The sequence below is a fragment of the Phyllobates terribilis genome, unplaced genomic scaffold (assembly GCF_046119375.1).
Source record: "Phyllobates terribilis strain yellow unplaced genomic scaffold, ASM4611937v1 Scaffold_2__4_contigs__length_985480577, whole genome shotgun sequence".
Taxonomy (NCBI): Eukaryota; Metazoa; Chordata; class Amphibia; order Anura; family Dendrobatidae; genus Phyllobates; species Phyllobates terribilis.
In genome coordinates this window covers 144,326,240-144,351,087 of record NW_027362762.1, presented here as the reverse complement: position 1 = coordinate 144,351,087, position 24,848 = coordinate 144,326,240, and the positions used below count along the sequence as shown (strand labels likewise).

Below are 24,848 nucleotides of genomic sequence, written 5' to 3'. Positions count from 1 at the left end.
GGCGGCGCCCGATCAAAGACGGCGGCGCCCTGGGAAGCGCTCCAGGTCGGTTTTTTTCGATGGAGCTCAGGCCTGGGAAGGGGGGAGGGCCCATGAACTGGAGGGGGTGCTGGATGGCCCTATTTTAGGAGGGGGGGGGTTATCCTGAAAGCGTGGTACGCTTCTGAAGCATGGCTGACCAGGATAGCCAAGAGCAGCAGCTACCCCCCCCCCCCCTCAGCAACGGAAGAAGCAGAGGGATGCCTCTCACACCGACAGCCGCTCGAGCAATCGCAGTGGCAGCAGCAGGAGCAAGGTGTCAAGCGCCTCTGGTCCATCCAGAAAGGAATCATCGGTTCCGCTACAGCCTCTGAATCCGGTACCCGTTTGTGACTACCAGGGGTGAGTGATCTTCATGAATGTCACCTTTTAGTCTCTTATGTGCTTCCTTTTATAGGAGCCTAAGAAGAGTAGCGCCAAGCAAAAGCACAGAGTGTGTGCCCTATGCCAAACTTACCTTCCCATAGATTGGCAAAAGCCTCTTTGCCCGAACTGCGTTGCTAGAACTATAGCGGAAAATTCCCTGGATTAGGCATCCAATTTGAAATCTGTAGTCCACGCAGAGGTTCAGGGGTCACTGAAGGGGTTGCTTAGAGAGAAGAAAAGATCCCATAGAGATGTCTCCTCCAACTCTGATTCCTCCCAGTCTGAGGATCTGTGGCTGAGTGATTCATCATCCTCTTCCTCATCGGATAACGGTAGACCCAGTTTCCCCATTGAGAGTACGGACAGACTGGTTAGAGCAGTCAGATCAACCATGGGTCTGGGGGAGGAGAAAGCATCCAAATCCCGGGAAGACGTTATGTTTGCGGGCCTTGGAGAAAAAAAGACGCTCCTTTCCGGTAAACACTAAAATTCAGGGCCTCATTGACCGAGAGTGGAAGAGACCGGAAAGATCAGGGACCTTACCCTCCTTCTCTAAAAGAAGGTACCCCTTCGAAGAGAAGGACTCTGAGCCTTGGGATAAGATCCCCAAAGTTGACGGGACTGTAGCCAGGTCGTCCAAAAAAATCTTCCCTACCCTTGGAGGACTCAGGCGTCCTAAAAGATGCCCTTGATAAAAAGGCCGACTCCTTTCTGCATCACACTTGGGAAGCTGCAGCAGGAAGCCTGAAGCCAGCGGTAGCGGGCACCTGTGTGGCAAGATCCCTAATGGAGGACCAACTTAAGGATAAAAAGGTCTCTAGGGATAGAATCCTTTCAAATCTACTCTAATGCAGGCAGCATCGGCCTTCCTGGCGGACTCTTCAGCAGACTGTCAGGCTTTCGGCTAGAGCAGGAGGTCTATCTAATGCTGCCAGACGGGCCTTGTGGCTCAAAGGTTGCCCAGGCGACCTACAGTCAAAGCATAAATTGTGTTCCCTCCCGTGTGACGGTAGACTCCTGTTTGGCCAAAAGTTGGAAGACCTTTTAGCAAAGGCGGGCGATAAAAACAAAGGGTTCCCAGGATTCTCAGGGGACTCAAAAAGGTTTGGTTTTCGGTGGAGGAAATTTAATCGGGGTCGCCCTCCAGGAGACAGGAGAAGATGGGAGACCAAGTCCAAAAAGGAGTCGGGCTATATGTTTGGGGGACCGTCCTCAAATACAAAGAGATCCTCCCAATGACGCCAAGACGGAGGTTGGGGGGGGGGGGGGGAGGCTTTCCCACTTTTTTCCAGCTTGGAAAGCAATTACAGCAAACCCCTGGATTTTGAACATTGTAAGTGGTGGACTGAAGATACGATTCAGCCAGAAACCTTGTCGGACCTTTGTGGTTACCCCCAAAAGGAAGGTCCAGGAAGAACAAATAACACTAGAAGCAGAGATATTAGAGCTAGTAAGGAAACGAGTCCTTCTCGAAGTGCCGATACCACAAAGAGGGAAGGGATTCTATTCCACTCAGTTCATGATAAAAAAAAACAACGGGTCCCTAAGGACCATCATCAACCTCAGGAGTCTGAACCAGTTAATAGAAAATCAGACCTTCAAGATGGAGTCAGTGAGCTCGGCAGTGAAGCTCTTACACCACAATTGCTTTATGGCAGTAATAGACTTGAAGGACGCATATTATCACGTCCCAATTCATCCAGACTACCAGAAGTATCTGACAGTAGCCCTGTTCATTCAGGAAGAGCTGAGGCATTTTCAGTTTGCTGCCCTACCCTTCGGCCCCTCCATAGCCCCGAGAATATTTACAAAACTAATAGCGGAAGTAACAGCCTTTCTACAAATCAAGAACGTAGTGATCGTGCCCTATTTAGACAATTTCTTAATAGTAGGGAAATCAGAAGTCCACTGCCCAGTCAACTTCTAGAAGTCACGACAGTGTTGCATCAGCTAGGGTGGTTGGTAAATTCCCAAAAGTCAAAACTAACCCCCTCAAGGACTCAGACCTTCCTAGGTCTAATCCTAGACTTATCTCCAAGCCTGCTTCCTGCCAGAAGACAAGGTCCGCAAATTGCTCGTTTTAGTCTTGAAAGCCATGCAATCTCCAGTGATGTCCCTAAGAGAGGCAATGTCCCTCCTGGGCTCTATGACTGCCTGTCTCCCAGCAGTCAAATGGGCTCAGGGGCATATGAGACTTCTTCAGTGGGAGGTCCTGTCAGCGCAGAGGTCCTTCAACGGGCATTTAGAAAGCAAGTTCTCTCTCTCTCCCCAGAAGCTGTAGATTCCTTTTCATGGTGGACAGACAGGGGAAATCTGACCTCAGGCGTACAGTGATCCAGACCAGTCGATCGGGTGATTACGACCGATGCGAGCAGTCCCGGATGGGGGGAGTCATCTGGCAGAGCTCTCAATACAGGGTCACTGGACATACCACGAGATGGGGGCATCCTCAAACATAAAGGAGCTGTGGGAAGTAGAGAGATCCCTCATAGGCTTCCTTCCTCACATTCAGGGTCACCACGTCCAGGTCAGGTCCGACAACCGGACGTCAGTAGCCTATGTGAATCATCAGGGGGGGAACAAGATCACGCTCCCTGATAGCTGTGGCAGACAGAATCCTTCATCTGGCAGAGCAACGCCTCCCATCCCTCAGTGCCCTTCACATAAAGGGGGTAGAAAACGTAAAGGCAGATTTTCTCAGCCGCCATACCCTAAGACAGGGGGAATGGAGCTTAAACCCGGAGGTCTTCCAACAGATTGTCCAGTTATGGGGGCAGCCAGACATAGACCTGTTCGCCACAAGAGCAAACAGGAAGGTAGACAGATTCTGTTCCTTAAATCCAGCAGAAAGTCCCCATGCCGTGGATGCCCTCCAGATCCCTTGGAAGTTCAGGAAGGCCTATGCCTTTCCCCCGTTAGTAATGGTTCCAGTAGTGGTGAGGAAGATTCGGGAGAAAGGCGCAAGGGTAATTCTTATAGCCCCTTTTTGGCCCAAGAGGTCTTGGTTCTCCCTGCTTCGACTAATGTCGGTTTCAGATCCCTGGGTTCTACCAGAGAGGCCGGGCCTTCTCACTCAGGGACCAGTATTCCACGCCCAAGCCAGAGGTTTCCATCTTGCGGCGTGGAATTTGAGAGGTCACTACTAAGTAGCAAGGGGTTTTCACCAGGGTTAGTCTCTACCTTGCTGGGTAGTAGGAAACCAATAACGACTAAAATTTATAACCGAGTCTGGAGTAATTTCCTAGAATTTATAGATACCCCATTATCAGACAAGCCTCCAATCAGGGGAATCCTGGAGTTTCTGCAAAAGGGGCGCGACCTAGGTCTAGCCACATGGACTCTTCAAGTTCAGGTGTCGGCATTAGGGGCGCTCTATAATTGTAACTTGGCGGGGAACAGGTGGGTCTCGAGGTTTATCAAGTCCTGTGCCAGAGCCAGACCGGTTCAGTCCCTAAAAGTTCCTTCCTGGGACCTGAATTTGGTCTTGAACGCACTTACAAGTGACCTGTTCGAACCCCTACAGGATGTCTCTCCAAAGATCCTCACCCTTAAGACCATCCTCTTAGTGGCCTTAACGTCTGCTCGTAGGGTGGGTGACCTGCAGGCCCTTTCAGTTAATCCTCCCTACACACAAATTTATGGTGATAGGGTCACCTTGCGTCCAGATCGAGCATACCTTCCCAAAGTGGTATCTAGATTTCACTGTAACCAGGAGATTGTGCTTCCCTCGTTTTGCAGCAATTCTAAAAACCCAGGGGAAGTTAGATTCCATAACCTAGATGTTAGAAGATCACTACTACAGTACATTAACATGACTAGTGTATGGAGGAACGACCATTCCTTGTTCCTGGCCTTTCAGGGGAATAGGAAAGGTCACGGGGTGTCCAAGGGTACCATTTCTAGGTGGCTTAGGGAGGCCATTTGTCTAGCATATATGTCCACAGGAGTTCCGGCCCCGGACAATGTCAGGGCTCATTCCACCAGAGCCGTCGCAACCTCCTGGACGGTAAGGCCAGACGTCTCAATCGATCAGATATGTAGAGCTGCTACTTGGTCTACACCATCCACCTTCTTTAAACACTATCGGTTGGATCTGTCCTCCTCTGACCTTACCTTTGGGAGAAGGGTACTTCAGGCGGTGGTCCCTCCCTAGGGTGCTCATAATTCTCCAAAATTCTCTCCAGGTGTGCTGTCATGGGTGAGGGGAAAACACCAAGGTTACTTACCGGTAGCCGGTTTTTCCTGAGCCAATTACAGCACCTGTAGTTTTCCCTCCCTATTTTTTCTGTTCTCACACCCTGGTGTGCACTGTTTTGGGTGTTATATATATATATATATATATATATATATATATATATATATATATATATATATATATATATATATATATATATATATATATATATATATATATATATATATATTTTATATATATATATATATATATATATATATATATATGTGTATATATATTGTAGGTGTTGGTTATATGCCTAACCTCTTTGGGAGGTCCTCTCAATGCTCTGTAAACAACTGAAGCGAGGGAGAGGTACCGCCCTTTTATTTCAGACAGTTTCCTGTCCTTGGTGGGGCGGATCCCTCTCTCCAGGTGTGCTGTCATGGGCTCAGGAAAAACCAGCAAGTAACCTTGGTGTTTTTCCTCCAAAATTTTGGAGGAAAGTGGGGGGCGCTTCTTATAGTCCGGATGTTCGAATCCTGCTGTGGATGGTGGAGCGGCAGCGGAGGAGCAGTGCACAGGAGGCAGGAGCCGCCTGCTGGGGCTAACACTGTGCCCGCTGCTAAAGAAAATGAATATTCACTACTCCCCACCGCCTATGGGCGTGGAGAGTAGTCAATATTCATTCTCCTTAATAGCGCACAGTGTCAGCCGCAAGCTTCCCGCAGCTGCTCGGCAATCACGTGTGCCCGCTAATAAAAAGCATGAATATTCACTGCTCATGCTCTTTAATAGCGGGCACACTGTTAGCTGCAGTGCGAGCCGTTAAGGAGAATGAATACTCACTTCTCCACAGGCCTGGCTTGGGGAGCAGTGAATTTTCCATCAGCTGACCTCAACGTGTGAGGGCGCATGGCAGTGATGTCATGTGCTGCTCACACGGTGATATCAGCTGCTGGCAGTAGAACAGGACGCAGAGGAGTGGTGAGTAGAATTGGGTTTTTTTTTTGTACGTAGCGTGATGGGGAAGGGGTGCCACGCATACCAGGATTGGGGGTGCCACGCATACCAGGATGGAGATGGGGGTGCCACGCATACCAGGATGGAGATGGGGGTGCCACGCATACCAGGATGGGGGTACCACGCATACCAGGATGGGGATGGGGGCCATGTATACCAGGATGGGGATGGGGGCCATGTATAACAGGAAGGGGGGGGGCATATATACCAGGATGGGGGACATTAGTACAAAATGTAGAGACATTACCCTTATAACTGTCAGCAGTAGACCCCCTCCCCCATAACAGTGCATCATGACCACATTTTTTTGCTTCAATTTTTTTTCTATTTTCCTCCTATAAAACCTAGGTGTGTCTTATGGTCCGATGTGTCTTATAGTCTGAAAAAAAGGTAATTACCCGGCTGCCAACATTTACAGGGATTCTGATTAACCCCATATAATGTTTAGCTGTTCTAGTAGAATTTTCCTGACATCATCTTAGTTGCATTTTACAGCAAAAGCTGTGATCCATAAACAGCTTACAACACAGCAAAGGGATCTCATTGTTGAACGTTATCAGTCAGGAGATGGATATAATTTTTTTTCCCAATGCATAAGATATACAATGGAGTGCTGTGAAGACTGTGATCAAGAAGTAGCTTAAATTTGACACAAACAGTGACATTACCAAGAACAGGTCATCCCTCAAATATTGATGAAAAGACAAGAAGATAGGTCCTTGAGGCTGCCAAGAGGCCTACAGCAACATAAAACGAGCTGCAAGAATTTTTGGCAAGCACTGGTTGTGTACTGCATGTGACAACAATCTCTCATATTGTTCATATGTCTGGCCTGTGGGGTGGCAAGATGAAAACCTTTTCTTACAAAGGAAAACTTCCAAGCCCAGTTATGCTTTGCCAAGACCTACATCAAGTCTGCCACAAGCATGTGGGAAAATGTGTTATGGTCTGAGGAGACTAAGGTTGAACTTTTTGACCATAGTATGATTGGGGGCAAAGCTAACACTGCGCATCACCAAAAGAACACCATATCCACAGTGAAACATGGTGGAGGCAGCATTATGCTGTTAGGCTGTTAATTGGCAGCTAAAACTGGAATTTTAGTCAAGGTGGAGGGAATTGTAAACCGCTCCAAATATTTTTTGGACTATAAGATGCACTTTTTTCCTCTAAAAGTTTGGAGGAAAGTGGGGGGGGGTGGGGGTGCGTCTCATAGTCCGATATACATAAATACTGTGGCTGTGGGTGGTGGGGGATGCAACAGTGGCGGAGTAGCGGTGCACAGGAGGCAGCAGCCGTCTGCTGCAGCCTACACTGTGCCCGCTACTAAAGAAAATTAATATTCACTGCTCCCCACGCCGGGGAGCAGTGAATATTAATTTTCCTTAGTAACCGGCACACTGTGCCTGCAGCACGGCTCCTGGTATGTATGGCACCCTTCATCCCTGTATGTATGGCCCCCCTCATCCCCATCACGATGCACAGAAAAAAAAAATAAGCTTTCATACTCACCTCCTCTCTCCTCCAGTGCTGGGTGTGGTGAATATTCATGGCCTTTAATAGCGGGCACGCTGACAGCCGAGCACAGCAGGAGCCACGCTGCGGCTACAGTATGCGCTTTATTAGGGAGAATGAATGGTCACTGCTCCCCAGTCCCGGCGTGGGGAGCAGTGACTATTCCGGCACAGAGCGAGGCACAGAGCTGGAGGAGAGAGGAGGCAAGTATGAAAGTTAATTTTTTTTCTGTGCAGCGTGACAGATCAGGGGGTGCCAAGCATACTTGGATGAGGGGGCCATATATACAGGGATGAGGCATGAGGGGGGGGCCATACATACAGGGATGGGTGGGGGGGGGGGCGATACATAGAGGGATGAAGAGTGCCATACATACCAGGATGGGGATGAGAGGGCCAAGCATACCATGATGGTGGATTGGGGTGCCATGCATATCAGGATCGGGATGAGGGGGCCATATATACTAGTATGGGGATATTAACAAAACTGGGGGACATTACCCCTATAAGAGTGTCAGCAGCAGACCCCCTCCCCCTTAACAGGGCATCATGACCACATTTTTTGCTTACATTTTTTTTTCTATTTTCCTCCTCTAAAACCTAGGTGTGTCTTATGGTCCGGTGTGTCTTATAGTCTGAAAAATACGGTAGTCAATTTTGCAACTACATGTTCATGCCTCTGATAAAAAGCTGAAATGAATTTCAAATTTTAGCAACGACTCCAAGCATACTTCCCAAAAAACAACAAAAGAATGGCTTCACCAGAAGATGATCAAAGTTTTGGAATGGCCCAGACCTGAATCCAATTAAAAATCTGTTGGTAACCTGAAGAGGGAGCTGTACACAGGAGATGCCCTCGCAATCTGATAGATTTGGAGCACTGCTGCAAAGATTAGTGGGCAAAGATTTCCAATTCTAGATATGCCAGGCTGATAGGCTTCTACCCAAAAACACTGAAAGCCGTCATAAATTCAAAGGGTACTTCAACAAAGTATTACTGTAAGGCTGTGCATATTTATACAAGCCCATTATTTTAATTGCTTATTGTTCCACCGAACAGATTATTTTTCAGTTAAATTGTACAGGTTATGGGAGACCGTAAAGGAGGGAAAAGTTCTGAGGATTCTTCTTGGTTTGATGTTTTTTTGATAAGCCAAAAACCTGTCATTTTAAAAGGGTGTGTAGACTTTATATATACACAGTATAAACTCATCTATACTAGGTTTGCACTGACCAAGGATGGCTAAGAAAATGTGAACATTTGGGGCATCACTCACCTGCTGGCATCGCTCGCACTGGTATGGCTTCTCTCCACTATGAACTCGCTTGTGTCTGTCCAAATGATATTTCTGAACAAACTTCATGTCGCACATATCACATTCGAATGGACGCTCCCCTACGACATAACAGGTTGGCACACTGAGGGTCTTTGCACCTAATAATCATCTATGGCCTGTGCAGCACTGTGGGACCGTCTCTTACCTGTGTTAATGTACACTTCTCTGTGAATACCGAAACTTGGCGAGTATGAGGATAAACTTGCCCCCGACCTAAAACATATATATTTTACTGTAAGTTTGCAGCAAAGTCCTCATCAGTAGATTTGAGGTATAAATGGTGGCTCTCCTTTGATAAATAAGGAAGCGACACAAATCAAATTCTATTAAATTCAATAGCAGCCTTGTAGGACAGACATAAGTGCCGCATATATTGTGTAATGCATCCAAATGGCGGCTGTCGGACTGTGACGCCTCTATTACCTTTGACAGCAAGAATAGCGCTGCACGTGCTTTCCCTCCTACAAAGGCAACAAAAGCCTTGATGGTGGGTCATAACCTTGCAAAGGCTAAATTATACCTGCCATTCAATAATATAAAGGTCTGCATCATTATTAGTTTATTCTAACAAAGTTAGTAAACTCTTTACTACTATTGTATGGCCAGAACAAAAAAAAAAACCAAAAAACTATACATCCTGCTCGGAAAAGTCAAAAAAAAATGCCTTTTCTTTTATAACCAGGTTATAATCTATTTGGACAAATAAAAATAATAGTCTAGGATTTGTTATAATATTCACTAGAATATATTGTCCTCGTGCCTCACACTGGGAGATGGCTCTTCCAAGGAAAATGTGTGGCCGACGTGGCTTCTAATGTTAGCAGCTCATCACTACAGCTCTTTTTTTTTCCCCTTTTGAGGGTATGTGCCCACGGTCAGGAGGCGCCTGCGGCCCAGACTCTGCAGAACAGCCATGCAGCTTCGGCCCTCATTATGCAAATGAGCGGCGCCATTTTTTTTTTTTTTTTCACATGCGGACTTTCCTCAGAGGTTAGGTCTATGGGGAAAGTCCACATGCGGATCCGCAAGAGAAATTGACATGGTGCGGCTCTGAAAGACGCGCTGCATGTCAGTTTCCGCGGGTGATCCGCAGGTGCCGAAAAGCATAGTGGACATTGGATTTCTAGAAATCCCATCCAATATGCTGTAACATCTGGCCGCTGCGAGTTTGACGCTGCATAACACAGCTTCAAACCCGCAGCGGCTCCTGACCGTGGGCGCATTCCCTTAAAAGCATTTTTGCAATGAGCTCTGCGAAATGTATTGAATACACTGACAAAATAGGTCTGCCAATGGTGGGGGGGGGTCCACTGTTACTTAGCTGTTCTCCATTATGGTTTATAAAACTGGGTGGTAAGGAAGGGGGAAATTGGACATTGTGTGTCCTAGCATTCATTGGATAGTGAAAATACCCCCAAATTGGTAACCCCCAGATCTTAATTGATTTATTACCATTAATTTCTAAGAAGAACAGGAGAATAGCCCAATGGAGAATTCTATACAGCATGATCCAGTTGAGCTATTTCTTTGGTAAAAGGTGATTACTAAAACTGCCACATCAGGGGCCGGTGCGGAGGTCTAGATTTACTGTTTGTGCCAATCCAGAATGAAAAGATCCCTGTTGATCTTGATGAATCCCATCATTCTTCCAAGGGGCAGGCATCTAAGAGTGCCATATTGTAAAAGCAAATGTGTACGACGAGCTTTAGACGGCATTCACTATGTAAGTAGTGATAAGCACAAGTGCTCGTTACTCCAGTTTGCCGAGGGTGCTTGGGTATGCACAGAGTATCGTGGGGGCTCGAGTCCCCACGGCCCAATGTTTCACGGCTGTTAAGACAGCCACAAAACATGCGGGGATTGCCTGACAAACGGGCAAACCCCGCATGCTTTGTGGCTGTCTAACAGCCATGAAACATGCAGACGCGGGGACTTGAACATGTCACTCGAGCCCCCGCGATGCTTGGTGCATACCCGAGCACCCTCGGCAAACTCAAGCAGCGAGCACTTGCGCTCATCACTATATGTAACGCACTAGAATCATAAAATAGCTGTTATAGTCAGACCCACTCACTAATATAGCAAATCTGTCATGAAATCTATGGTGTTATCAGCACATTATAGAGAAGGAGCTGAACAGATTGATATACAAAATGTGTCCTTTCTTACCTTTTCTCTTGGCTCCCAGGATGTGTGGAGCAAGATAACAAGCTTTGGGGAAAAAATAAGAATGCTCGCATTACTTTTCCATGCATTTTCAGTAAAACAAAAAAGTTTGTTTTTCAAAGATTGTCAACTCACTTCACTCTTCTTGGATTATCTTCAGCCAAGAGGAAAGTTATACAATAACACATCAGCATAGGTTAATGGAAAAAGATTTGCTATAATTAGTATTTTACGGACCTAAATCTCTGCTCTCGCCTTAAGAGTCCAGTGGGCGGAGCTGTGCTGTGATAGAGCACTTTCTTTCCCTGTATATATGACAACTGAGTAGGTCCGCCTACTGGACTCAAAAGCAGAATAAATAGGAATCTAGAGCAATATAAAAATACAATTTATACGGAATCTTTCCCCACTAAAGACCAATCTGCTCAGCTCCTGTTTTATCCATGCACGTAGGACAGATTCAGATAACTTCAAACACTTGTCACTGTGTTACGTACTTAGATAACAAAAACAGATGAAACAAGAATATGTATAAAAAAAATCACAAGTTTATTTAAATATTCTACACACACTGGTAATAGGGCAAAGGATACAACAGACTGTACAGTGTTATAAAACTAAATGTATTCAGAAAAAAAAAGGTTTACTACTCTAATGATAAAACCAAAAAAGTAAAAAGAAAAGTGAAAGAGAAAAAAAAAAATCTTCAAATTAAAACTTAAACCTTCTAATAACAGAACGGATTACACAATCCATGTGAAAGCTCAGGAGAGGCAGCGACTTTACATTAAAGCTCATCATTTCACTGGGCAGGGACACAGAAAATATTTCTGACTTCACAGCTGTTACAAAATCTTAAAATATATGAACCAGGCATAACAAGACATTGACTTCTATAAAAATGATTATTTATTAGGGTTTATTGGAAATGTAGGTAATCAATAGCCACATAGAAAAAGTCCAATTAGTTTGAATAAGTCCACCGCCATATGCTAATTGATCTATAAGAGTCCGCTGGGGGTGTCTGGTCCATGCAAGACACTTGTGAATCAATCAGAAAAAGACCATCTTTAAAGGGGTTGTCCGGTCCAAACCGTTAAGTCTGCAGTCACTCTGTGATGTCAGACTTATGAATCTCTCTAGCACACACACTGTGCGCTGCGGGGATTCGCCGGTTTCCCAGCCGGGTCCGCAGCATATGCATGTGTTATACATATTCCTGGCCAGAGTCAGTCTAGTGGGTATAGCCCCGCTCCATACACTTGCATTGAGGTAGTCAGTGCCCCGACTAGTGATGCAGCAGTCCAGTGGATGTGGCTGACTAGTATGGAGCGAAGCTGCACTCTCAAGTGTATGGAAGCAAGGCTGCGCCCACTGGCCGGGGGTATGTATAACACATTCATACCCTTCGTTCCCGGCTCAGAAACCGGCGAATCCCCGCAGAACACAGTGAGTGCACTGGGGGGATTTATAAGTCTGCAGTCACACAGAGTCACTGCAGACTGATCGATTTTTTTTTTTTTGTATAAGAGAGTACACCCGGACTACACCACTGAGAGTCTGAATATAGCCAGAGCCAATAATTACCCAAAGTTTACGATATAATTTTGAAATGTCCCGGGTGCTCTGCCACAAGATTGTTCAATGCCAGCAACGAAGAATAAAAGAGAAGGCGGCACTCACCATTTCAGTAAAAACATCTTAGTCCTTTATTTCATATGTGGGACTTGGACATGATATACAGGGGGAGGAAGGGGAGACTGGACCTCTTCCTTCCCCTGCATTCCTCCAAAACCTGCACACCGTGTCCAAGTCCCACATATGAGACTTATCGATTTGGATCGGACAACCCCTTTAAATAATATTGATAAGGCCACTGGTGCTCAAAGTCTCCCGCTTGCACCATAGGAATATGCAAGACACCTTTTGAAGAAGCCAGCCTCTCTTCCTTTAATTTACATTGATGAAGTCACTTCGTCACCCCAATGGCGCTCATCATCTCCCACTTGTGTGATCCAGCATAGGACCGGGACATGTGAAGTTTAAAACGCCCTGATTGGGGAAAATAAATTTTTCTTTTGTATATGCCCCAGTTCCAAAGTCACTTCTGGGTCAACCGATGCGCCAGCCATCATTACAGGATCTACATGTTTCAAAGTGCACTCTGATTTTTAATAGATGCTGCACCAGGGTGCGATGAAGCTCGTTAACCATAGGTGACACCAGAGCAAGAGCATGCAGAGACGGGCATGAATCTGTCCTATGCTGTACAGTGCAAGTGGGGGATTATGAGCACCACATGGATGACATCAACCTCTGTCAATAATTACAGGAACAGGGCTGACCCATCACATTCAACCGACTGCCTGCATAGTCTGGGCACGTACAGGGGCCTGGTATAAGCCGATTCGAATATAGTGTGGGAGTTAGTCCAACTTTTTCTAAATGTTTGGGAACAAATTTTGGTGGCAGTGGTTTAAAAGGGCAAGACCCGATGAAAGGTTATCTTTGAAGTTGGTTCGATAGCTTATTGTATATACAAATGTGAACACAGCCTAAAAGTGTAAAAGATTTTTTTAGCAGCATTTACAACTCTATTTAGGTATGGAATTGGCTATTCAAACCCAAAAACAAATGTTGGGAAAAAAAAAAAAAAAAAAAAAACACAAAACACTTTTATATAATACTGTGTACTAGTAGTCCGTAACATTTAACAAATGGATTTTAAAAGTATAAAATTAAAAAAGAACAAGGATTCATGAAGCTTATTAAACAATAGGGAGTACAAACATGATGTTCTGCAGTAACATTATAGAAAACCTAGAACAGCTGGACAGCGTACCTTTACGTGACTAATCTGTGCTGCTGGGGGCGGCCACAATAAAGTATCCTCCTCCGCCCCCTGGCAGCTGAAGGAATGGTTGCATCTTACTACCCCTACAGAAGGAAGGAGTCCGCCATGCTACTGCAGAGGCTCTTCTTCTCCACTGTATGTAAAATATATAATATAAATATATATATATATATATGAAAAAGTTTGGGCACCCCTATTAATCTTATTGTTTTATAAAAATTGGTGTTTTTGCAACAGCTATTTCAGTTAGATATATGTAATAACTGTTGGACACAGTAATGTTTCTGCCTTGAAATTAGGTTTATTATACTAACAGAAAATGTGCAATCTGCATTCAAACAAAATTTGACAGGTGCATAAGTATGGGCACCTCACCAGAAAAGTGACATTAATATTTAGTAGATCCTCCTTTTGCAAAAATAACAGCCTCTAGTCGCTTCCTGTAGCTTTTAATGAGTTCCTGGATCCTGGATGAAGGTATTTTTGACCATTCCTCTAGACAAAACAATTCCAGTTCAGTTAAGTTTGATGGTCGCCGAGCATGGACAGCCCTCTTCAAAAGATCCCACAGATGTTCAGTGATATTCAGGTCTGGGGACTGGGATGGCCATTCCAGAACATTGTAATTGTTCCTCTGCATGAATGCCTGAGTAGATTTGGAGCGGTGTTTTGGATCATTGTCTTGCTGAAAGATCCATCCCCTGCGTAACTTCAACTTTATCACTCATTCTTGAACATTATTGTCAAGAATCTGCTGATACTGAGTGGAATCCATGCGTCCCTCAACTTTAACAAGATTCCCGGTGTCGGCATTGGCCACACAGCCCCAAAGCATGATGGAACCTCCACCAAATTTTACTGTGGGTAGCAAGTGTTTTCTTGGAATGCTGTGTTTTTTTGCCGCCATGCATAACGCCTTTTTGTATGACCAAACAACTCAATCTTGGTTTCATCAGTCCACAGGACCTTCTTCCAAAAAGAAATTGGCTTCTCCAAATGTGCTTTTGCATACTTCAGCCGACTCTGTTTGTGGCGTGCTTGCAGAAATGGCTTCTTTCGCATCACTCTCCCATACAGCTTCTCCTTGTGCAAAGTGTGTTGTATAGTTGACCGATGCACAGTGACACCATCTGCAGCAAGTTGATGCTGCAGCTCTCTGGAGGTGGTCTGAGGATTGTCCTTGACTGATCTCACCATTCTTCTTCTCTGCCTTTCTGATGTTTTTCTTGGCCTGCCACTTCTGGCCTTAACAAGAACTGTCCCTGTGTTCTTCCACTTCCTTACTATGTTCCTCACAGTGGAAACTGACAGGTTAAATCTCTGAGACAGGTTTTTGTATCCTTCCCCTGAACAACTATGTTGAATAATCTTTGTTTTCAGATCATTTGACAGTTGTTTTGAGGAGCCCATGATGCTACTCTTCAGAGGAGATTCAAACAGGAGAACAACTTGCAAGAGGCCACTTTAAGTAGCTTTTCTCATGATTGCATACACCTGGCTATGAAGTTCAAAGCTCAATGAGGTTACAAAACCAAAAAAAGTGCTTTAGTACGTCAGTAAAAAGTAGGTAGGAGTATTTAAAACAAGAAAATGATAAGGGTGCCCATACTTATGCACCTGTCAAATTTTGTTTGAATGCAGATTGCACATTTTCTGTTAGTACAATAAACCTCATTTCAAGGCAGAAACATTACTGTGTCCAACAGTTATTACATATATCAAACTGAAATAGCTGTTGCAAAAACACCAATTTTTATAAAACAAAAAGCTTAAGATTAATAGGGGTGCCCAAACTTTTTCATATTACTGTATAATATATATATATATATATATATATATATATATATATATATATATATATATATATATATATATATATATATACACACACACAGTACTTGGAAAAGTTTTAGGCAGGTGTGGAAAAAATGCTTAAAAGAATGCTGTCAAAATAGAGATGTTACATTTATTTTTTATCAATAAAACGCAAAGTGACTGAACAAAAGAGGAATCCAAAATCAATTCATTATCTGGTGTGCCGACAGTTTCTGTTCAAAACCACATCAATTCTTCTAGGTAAAAAGTCAGGGATTTGGTAGGATTATATTCAGGTGTATGTGTAACTAATTTGACCAAACAGGTGATAATGATCATTTTCATATGTAGATTGAATCTCTGTCATTAACTGAAACAGCTGTGTATGAGGCCTTAAGGTGGGGGAGGAACAGCAAAGCTCTGCTGCAAAAGGTGAGGTTGGGAAAGACAGTTTTATGTCATAGGTAATTCACCATGTCACGACTGAGCACAGCAACAAGACGCAGGGTAGTTATACTGTATAAGCTAGGTATCTCTCAGGCAAAGATTCCAAAGTAGACTGGGGTTACAAAATGTTTAATTTCAAGCTCTTTTGAAGAAGCAGTAAGAAATGGACAACATTAAAGGACTGTAGACGCAGTGAAGAGCCAAGGAAACCCAGTATTAGTAGATAAAGGACACCATGCTTACTTCCCTTCAAAATCAGATGTCCAGCAGTGTCATAGGCTCAGAACTGGATGCAGTAAGTGGAACCCAGCTACACCTAACTAATGTTTGGAGATTGCAGCCAAACAATCATACCTTCAAAATGGAAACATGGCCAAGTGACTCAACTACGCACAAAAACATAGGAACTGGAGTGCAAAAAAAATGGCAGGGTGTTCTATGGACTGATGACTAAAAAATTAAACTATATAGCTGTAAGAGAAGGCAGTTTGTTCACCAAAAGGCTGGAGAGCAGTACAATAATGAGTCTCTGCAGGTAACAGTGAAGCATGGTGGACATTGCTTGAAAGTTCAGGTCAGCCTTTCAGCAAATGGAGTTGGTAATTTGGTCAGGATTAATGGCGTCCTCAATGCTGAGAGATACAGACAGATACTTATCCATCATGTAATACCATCAGAGAGGAGTCTGAATGGATCCAAAATTGCTCTGCAGCAAGACAACAACCCCAGCAATATCAGTAAAGAGGCTGTCCACTACCCTAACTCAGGTACTGTTTTTGCCATAAACGATTAAGGATAATGCCAATAAATACTGAAATATACCTTTCATGCTATCCGATCTAGTGCTGGGCTGAAAGCCAGCAGTGAGCCCATCCCTTTAACTCCACCTAAGCCCCTCCCACTTGTCCTCCGAATTACGCAGCCTTAGCACTATCTCCTGTACAGTATACTGTTACAGGGAATAGGAGTAATGCAAAAAGCACAAGAACACAAACCCTGGCAATAAAGATTATCCCATATTCCCCCTCACTGACTAATGGATGAATGGTGAGAAAGCTATGAATATAGTCATAATAAGGAGGGAATACAGCAGGGTGCATGTACATTACACAGGGTATATAGCAGTCTGCATACATACAGATACAAGAGAGAGCTGGGTTTACAGGAGCGTGCACAGGAGTAGTGAGCTCTGCTGAATGGAGCCCCACCCAATCACACAGCAAACGACGCCCACCCATAAGTCTCCAGAGACTGATGTGACATCACAGGAAGTCAGGGGATTCTCAACCAGAGATCATGTGAGCAGCCCAGATTACAGAAGGATTAGGAAGAGCAAAGGATTTACAAAAAAATCTTATCTATGGCATATAGTTCACATGAAAATGACTTGCAAAGTAGTGGCCAATCCCTTAAGAATTATCTTCAGCGAGAAGAACAAGGAGCACTGGAAGTGATGATATGGCCCCCACAGGGCCCTTATCGCAACATTGAGTCTGTCTGGGATTGCATCTAGACAGAAGGATTTGCTCAAGCGTAAATCCACAGAAGATCAGTGCTTGGCTCTCTAAGATGTTTGGAACAACCTCCCTGCTGAGCATCTTCAAAAGTTGCCTGCTTGTGTGTCTAGCAGAATTGATGCTGTTTTGAAGGCCAAGCTTGATCACACCAAATATTGATGTAACACTTTTGTTCATTCCCTTTGCATTTTAATTGATAAAAATAAGCTATTAAACACTATCTTTTTTAAAGCATTCTTACACTGCAGCATTTTTCCACACCTGCCTAAAACTTTTGCACAGTATTGTTATTTATGTATATATTTTATGTATTTGCTTTCTGTCCTGCTTGTCATTGAATATATATGCTGGTCTGTAGTAGATGGGGCAACACCATGCCAGGTCCTTATCTGCGGGAGAGTGACTGATCACTAACACCATGTCAATGGCATTGTTACTATATTTAATGGCAGGGTAAACCTTAAGTAGAAAGATAACATGTTCTGAGTTGCTTTGGAGGAGTTGGATATTGCAGAACGTTATCAGAAACATTCAATTATAGAAACAATCCGTCTCAGACCATAACTTCAGTCATAATCTGACCTACTAGTAGACTAAAGAGAAGCCGTCAATTGTGGAAAGGGTCCTAATACGGAGGTAACTTATCAGCCGAACCTTTCACACAGCAACAATTAAAACCCAAAAACAGTGCACATCACCTACAAATAAGGCACCCCATGAAAAATCCCAAAAAATGTCCACCCTTCACTAATACAAACTGGCAGAACCAGCAAAAGACTCAAAACCGCTCATATTTTAGCTTGGAGCAGCATTATCCAACAACTTCTGCAAACGTTACTCAGAACTTCCTATTGGGGATCATCCCAAACAAAATGGGAAAGTGCTCCTAGTAACCAAAGAAAAACCAGAACTTGAAAAAAGTGGCTATAAGTGACAATATCACTATCTGTGAGACCAGCTTCATCATGGCATGAACTGAAGGATCAACTTCAAAATCAACAAAATGTGAAGGGATCGGAAAGTAACACTCTGAACAACTTATAGGTCATATTTTCTTCATCATGACTCTGCCGCCTACAGCTACAAAAAGAAAAAAATTATTGAAATGTTCAGACTATACAAAAGCAAAAAGAGTAAATGTCACGATTTTTCTACAACAAAATTCTTATAAAAATATAGTAACACAATAAAATAGAGGGTGGTACAATGACATAAGGTTAGTAATGACCGAAAAACAACAAGACAGTATAAAGCATTTTCTCAGTTATTAAAAAATAATTGTGCTCATGTCTACAAGATGATTTCCACAATCACTATTAGTACAAACATTTCCATTCATTTTTTTTATACCTCACCCTGTGCAAACCGTACAGTGATAAAAGAAAGCAGACAGGCCGGGAACCAGTGTTTAAAGGGATTGTACAGGATTTTAAAAAATATGGCTGCTTTCTCTCAAAAACAGCACCACTCTTGTCCACAGGTTGTTTGTGGTATTGCAACTCAATTCACTACAATGGAAAGGATAGATCTGGCCCTGGAGAAAGCACCTTTTTTTTTTTTAATTTTAGACAATTTTCAGTAATGCACCCAGAGCTAAACTAAAAGGGTTTCCTAATATCCACTCATAGGCTGAATCCTCCCTCAATAGGAGCAATGCAAAGCTGAAACGGGAGGGCTGCCGGCAAAACAATGCTGCCACGGCACATTTGCAACGGACAGCAGGCTACGCACAGTTTAAAGGGACTGCATCCTCTATTTTTTTTTCCTTACTGAATCAGGATAAATGTTTAAATTGTAGAAATTTTGTGCTTTCGGTGCATATACTGTAATGCAGGTCGCCATCTCACCAAACTACAGCTCTTCTAATACTCCGGATTGCTTTACACCAGTCACATGGATGATGGAGCCTGTTAAAGGGAGACATCTCACTGACTTATGGCATGATCTGTGCTGGGAGGAGGAGGAGGCGAGCTGTGACTATTGTGACTGGAGGATCCTAGGTTATCAGACTACAGCTTTATAATGGAAGCGTTAGGATAGGTCTACAGTTTTTTTTTTTTTTTCAAGGTGAAAAAATCAGACAATGTTTTCAAGAGAAATCCATGCATTTTTCCCCCTCACGATTTTCAGTTCTGCTTTGGTTTTTTGTGTGTTTTTTTTTTTTTTGCAGCCTTTTGACTAAGAAATATTTAGTGCAGATTCCATGAGAAACACGGAGTGATGTTTTTAAAAGCAAGTTATAAAAACAGGCTTCATGAACAGGGTGGATTTCATACTGAAATCAATAGAAAGGCTAGATGATGACTGTGGATTTTGGAGCAAAATCAATGCCGTGAACATACCCTAGCAGTTCAGTGAAATTTTGCAGGAGTCTCAGCAGTCTGTAAATCAGCATGATTTTCATTTTATATATAGGTAGCGACAAAAAAAAATTCTTAAAAGGGGTTCTCTCAATTAAAAAAAATTTAAAATTTGAAAATAGTATAAAAAAATGCAGCTCACCTCTTATTAAAAACCCTCACCCGTCTCAAGAACAGAGGGATTTTTAATTCTATAGTTTACTGCTTATTGCCTAGGTTACCAACCACTGCTGAGATCTATCAGCAGTAGACTGTCTCCTTGACAAGCTCACACTTGTTCTATGCTTTAGACCTTATGAACGCTGCTCTGAAGGTGGCTGAATGACCAGGTCAGCGTCAGCGCCCCAGCGCTCCTCCACTGCTTCAGAAGAAAAGCGGCTTCCAGAATGGGGGAGCACAAAGTTCGGGCCAGCAACTAAGCCATAACACCGGACCGATCCTCAATCTTCCGGAGTGTGTCACCCTATGGCAAGCAGAAAGCCAAGAAGCAAAAGAGTGGTGCGCTCCTTAAGATGAGAATAACCCTTTAAGTAACGTTTAAAATAAAAACTTAATTTATACAATAGTTCATTCATAGAGGACACATTCCCATTAAAAGGAAAATCAATAGCCCCTGCTCCGAATGCGGAAGAACACAGGAATATTTTAGGTAATTTCTAGTAATGCAGTTTCCAAATCTATCTTGGTGTACCACCATACTGGAGAGGCACCGCACACAGAACCCGCACCCTTATGGGGTACACAACGACATATCAGGCCATCACTGCTATTCAACAGCTTTCCTAAGTGTATCGACAATCAGCGGTGCTGTGTAAGAGTTGCTCTACATAGATATACATCTCTATATATGCACATTTATATCGTTTATGGACCATATTAATCTGAGCCTAGCAAACGTCACTGTGCACAATTCTGAGCTGGAAGTGGTGAGTTTTATATAAAAATCATCCTGTTACCAGTCCCGTGCCCTTCGGTCATTTTTTTTTTTTCAGATGCTGAAATAAAACAGGACTGAGAATATTTATGTCCTGAGTAAAAGAACATAATCTGCATGAGGAGATAACGGGAGGTCCCAAACACAGTCATAAGCTACAACACATACTCTGTTTCGGCAATTTTGGTGTGGCAGCCCTGGCACATCCTCTTATGTTTCAGAAGTCTGTCTGTTCGTGAAAAGGCCTAGAAAAAAAATAAATGCAATGGATCAGCAAAAAGGACTCATCGAGAACAACGTATCAGTAAGAAATGCAGGGTCACATCAATCGCCCTCTATGTTCAAAGGGACCATTTGAAGCATGCATGACCTTGGGCTAAAACAGTAGATGTACAAGATTCTTTCCACGATGTCGCTGCTCCCCTGATCGCTGGTGAGCCTGCCTGTTTGACAGCTCACCAGCGACCACATAGCGACGCAGCAACGATCCCTGACAGGTCGTATCGTTGTCGGGATCGTTGCAGCGTCGCTAAGTGTGACGGGGCCTTTAATCTCCAGCAGTGAGTTTTTTTTTTAGTCTGTTGTGGATTTGGAGGAGGAAGTCTCCAGACTATGTGGAACTTCAGCTCAGGAGGAGCTGAAGTGTGCTGCAACCTTAGCGGACGAGTCCTGAATGCTATGGACTGTGCTATCATTTATCTTTTGTTTTGCCATTATGCCAGAGAGGCCATGTTTATTTAGTTGAACCTGCAGTGCTTTATGCCATTTTAAATAAACCTGTAGACGAAAACGGTCCTGTGTCTACTTCTGGGAGCAGATGAGCGAGTCAATCTACCACAATGGGCATATAAGTAGCACACACTTCTTTGTATTCTACATTTTCCTGTATATTCCTCAATTTCACAGGTTACAGTGACTAAAATTACCAGCTTGTGGGGGTTTCAGCACAGACAACATGGCTGATGTGAAGCTGCAGCACAAGATGTTCTCCTGCATCCTCCGCCTACAGACCAGGCTGTCTGCATAAAATTACCTAGTCACCTGGCCAGAGACTTACATGTCAGCAAACGTACTGGTAGCCCCCAGAAACTTACCACCACTATAAGGATCTGCAGCCGAGACCATAATGCTTAAGACACAACTACACACAGACCCATTTTAGGAGAACAACAAGACTGTGTTCACACGTTGCGGTCGCAATACATACACAGTATATCACAAAAGTGAGAGCACCCCTCACATTTTTTGTAACTATTTTATCTTTTCATGGGACAACACTGAAGATAGGACACTTGGATACAATGTTGTAAGTGTACAGCTTGTATAATAGTATAATAATTTTGTGTGCCCTCTAAATAACTAAACACACAATTATTAATGTTTAAACCGCTGGCAACAAAATGGAGTACACACCCCCAAGTGAAAATGGCCAAATTGTGCCTAAAGAGTCGATATCTTGTGTGGCCACCATTATTTTCAAGCACTGCTTTAACTCTCTTGGGCATGGAGGTCACTAGAGCTTCACAGGTTGTCACTGGAGTCTTCTTCCTCTCCTTCATGACAACATCACGGAGCTGGTGGATATTAGAGACCTTACGTTCCTCCACCTTCCATTTGAGGATGCCCCACAGATGATCTATAGGGTTTAGGTCGGGAGACATGCTTGGCCAGCCCAGCACCTTCACACTCCGTTTCTTTAGCAAGGCAGTGGTCATCTTGGAGGTGTGTTTGGGGTCGTTATGTTGGAATACTGCTCTGCGGCCCAGTTTCAAAAGGAAGGGGATCATGCTCTGCTTCAGTATGTCACAGTACATGTTGGCATTCATGGTTCCCGCAATGAACTGTAGCTCCCCACAGCCGGCAGCACTCTTGCAGCCCCAAACCATGACACTCCCACCACCATGCTTGTCTCATCAGACCACAGAACATGGTTCCAGTAATCCTTGTCCATAGTCTGCTTGTCTTCAGAAAACTCTTTATGTAGAGCAACAATTCTTTTCAGATCCTCAGAGGGTTCTTTGCCATCAGGCACCATGCTGAACTTCTAGTGACCAGCATGAACGTGATGACACCAAATTTACCACACCTGAGAACTTGTAACACTAATGAGTCACATGACACCTGGGGGGGAAAACGGCTAATTGGGGAGAATTTGGCCATTTTCACTTAGGGGTGTACTCCCTTTTGTTGTCAGCGGTTTAGACATTAATGGCTGTGTGTTGAGTTAGTTAGAGGGCACACCAAATTTACACTGTTATACAAGGTGTACGCTGACTACTTTACATTGTGTCAAAGTGTCATATCTTCAGTGTTGTCCCATGGAAAGAAATAATAAAACATTTACAAAAATGTGAGGGGTGTACTCACTTTTGTGATATACTGTATATAAAACAAAAGAAAGGATTACAGCAAAAACACAGCAGTTTCACCGGGATCGGTAAAAAATGCAGTCCAGACGGACCACGTCCAAGCACTTAGTGTTCATCTGCATCTGACACTGAAGAGCGACTACATACAGGGTGGTAGAGATGTCCGGCGGCCATATGATCACCTGAATGTATCGGGCACAACACAAGTTTCAGTCCTTTCTTCATGTGCTGTACATATAGCAAATTCAGTCTGCTTATATTGTATCTTGCTAATTAGAATAAATGTCATGTTTGTTGGTCTGTCCAAGTGGCTAAATTGTTAATTACACAATGACATTTACTAAACACAAGGAACATAGGATTTGTAGGATGTCCACTTGTCGGTCCAAGATGGAATTTGGTAGAGCGGATAATGTATAGAGTCAGAAAGGAAAAAAAAATATATACCTGCTGGCATCGCTCGCACTGGTATGGCTTCTCTCCACTATGGACTCGCTTGTGTCTGTCCAGATGATATTTCTGAATAAACTTCATGTCGCACATATCACATTCATATGGTCGCTCTCCTGAGAAGCAAACCGTAATCATCAGCAAAACTGAAACAATCTCCATACATAAAATATTATAATTAAAGCTAAAAATAAGACAAAATATGAACATTTCTATAACTAAGACTTTTCATTAAACATTAATGAGCTACTATGTTACATTTGGATATTACAAAAAATCTTGCAATGCACCCATAGGTAAGTATATCAGACGAATGTCCCTACCGCATACACTTGACAGGCACCAGAGCCTCCAAAGACAAAGCTAATTGTTTTTCATTGGAGTGGAACAAGGCGGTCAAGAAATGGATCCAGATCTCTGTCTTACCTGTGTGGATGTACAAGTGTCTCTTTAGATGGTAGCTACTTCTGAAGGCCCCATAACAATGCTCACAGATAAAATTTTTGGGTATGTTCAGTGAATAAGGGCCATGTTCTTCTGTTAAATCCACCTGCAACACAGGTAAATGGTCCATATAACAGCGATGTGAAGGCATATAGGTTTTAAATAGCATCTAAGACAAAAAAAAAAAAAAAATACATTATATGAAAAAAAAAAAACAGAGACCGGAGGTCCTTGAGCCATCATGTGGTACATAGGTTAAACAGATTAACTTTATGCTGTCATTTATGTTAAAGTTGGATGACAGGCAATCTCGTAGGGATTTGCAATAGTACTAAGGAAAAATCACTGTATAAATAGGCAGGTTTGCAATTCAAGAGCTTGGATTACACAGATGACACCACTTATGGGATTTTGCTTTTTAAAAAAAACCTCAACATTTCTAGTATCATGTAGCAGGAAATGTCACACAGCCTAGGTACTGCTCCATTGCCTTCTGATTTCTTTTATTGCTTGTTTGCATTCTATTATAATGTTTGTCTGTGACGCTGAACATCCGTCTACTTGTGCATTTGTACAATGACTGATTAGTAAAGTGCAGAAGTTTGCATGACTAATAATTAATGAGATGTCAAATGTGCTCATAAGTAAGATGCGCCAAATCCATATACAGGAGTGCGCCACTTTAATGAAGTTGGCGCATCTTTCAATTGTCACACAACACTGCGAGGAATGGAGACTGGTGGATAATTCTGTAGTGTAAATTGTGATGCATATGACACATGCGCCTGGCCGCACCCAGCCATGCCTGAGCTCCACACACTTTTCTAAAAGTGGCCTGAGCTGGCCGGGACTGCTGTAAATAAGCCAAAAGTCGACATTTTTTTGCGCAACTTTGAAATTGGGCAAAACTTTTGCAACATTTAAAGCAGTTTTACACCAGAAATCTGTAGAAAACTGCTTCATTCGTTTGAGCCAATATGTTTGTTTAAAAAGGAAAAAAAAAAAGAATCAGAATTTCCAACAACTAATAGAGGAGTAC

General features: G+C 43.3%; 1 protein-coding gene across 2 annotated transcripts in view; it reads right to left on the bottom strand.

The window, feature by feature from the left end:
* ZNF740 (zinc finger protein 740) overlaps positions 1-24,848 on the bottom strand; it is a 42,159-nt gene that overhangs the window by 5,785 nt on the left and 11,526 nt on the right. Inside the window, exons 5-10 of one of the 2 annotated variants that reach the window (XM_073662937.1) lie at positions 23,792-23,915; positions 23,363-23,481; positions 20,715-20,791; positions 10,623-10,664; positions 8,599-8,666; positions 8,394-8,512 (exon numbers count right to left, since the gene is read on the bottom strand). In XM_073662937.1, coding sequence (XP_073519038.1) covers positions 8,394-8,512; positions 8,599-8,666; positions 10,623-10,664; positions 20,715-20,791; positions 23,363-23,481; positions 23,792-23,915 — 549 coding nt within the window. The remainder of the gene's footprint in view (positions 1-8,393; positions 8,513-8,598; positions 8,667-10,622; positions 10,665-20,714; positions 20,792-23,362; positions 23,482-23,791; positions 23,916-24,848) is intronic. The other variant, XM_073662938.1, reaches the window with a different exon arrangement.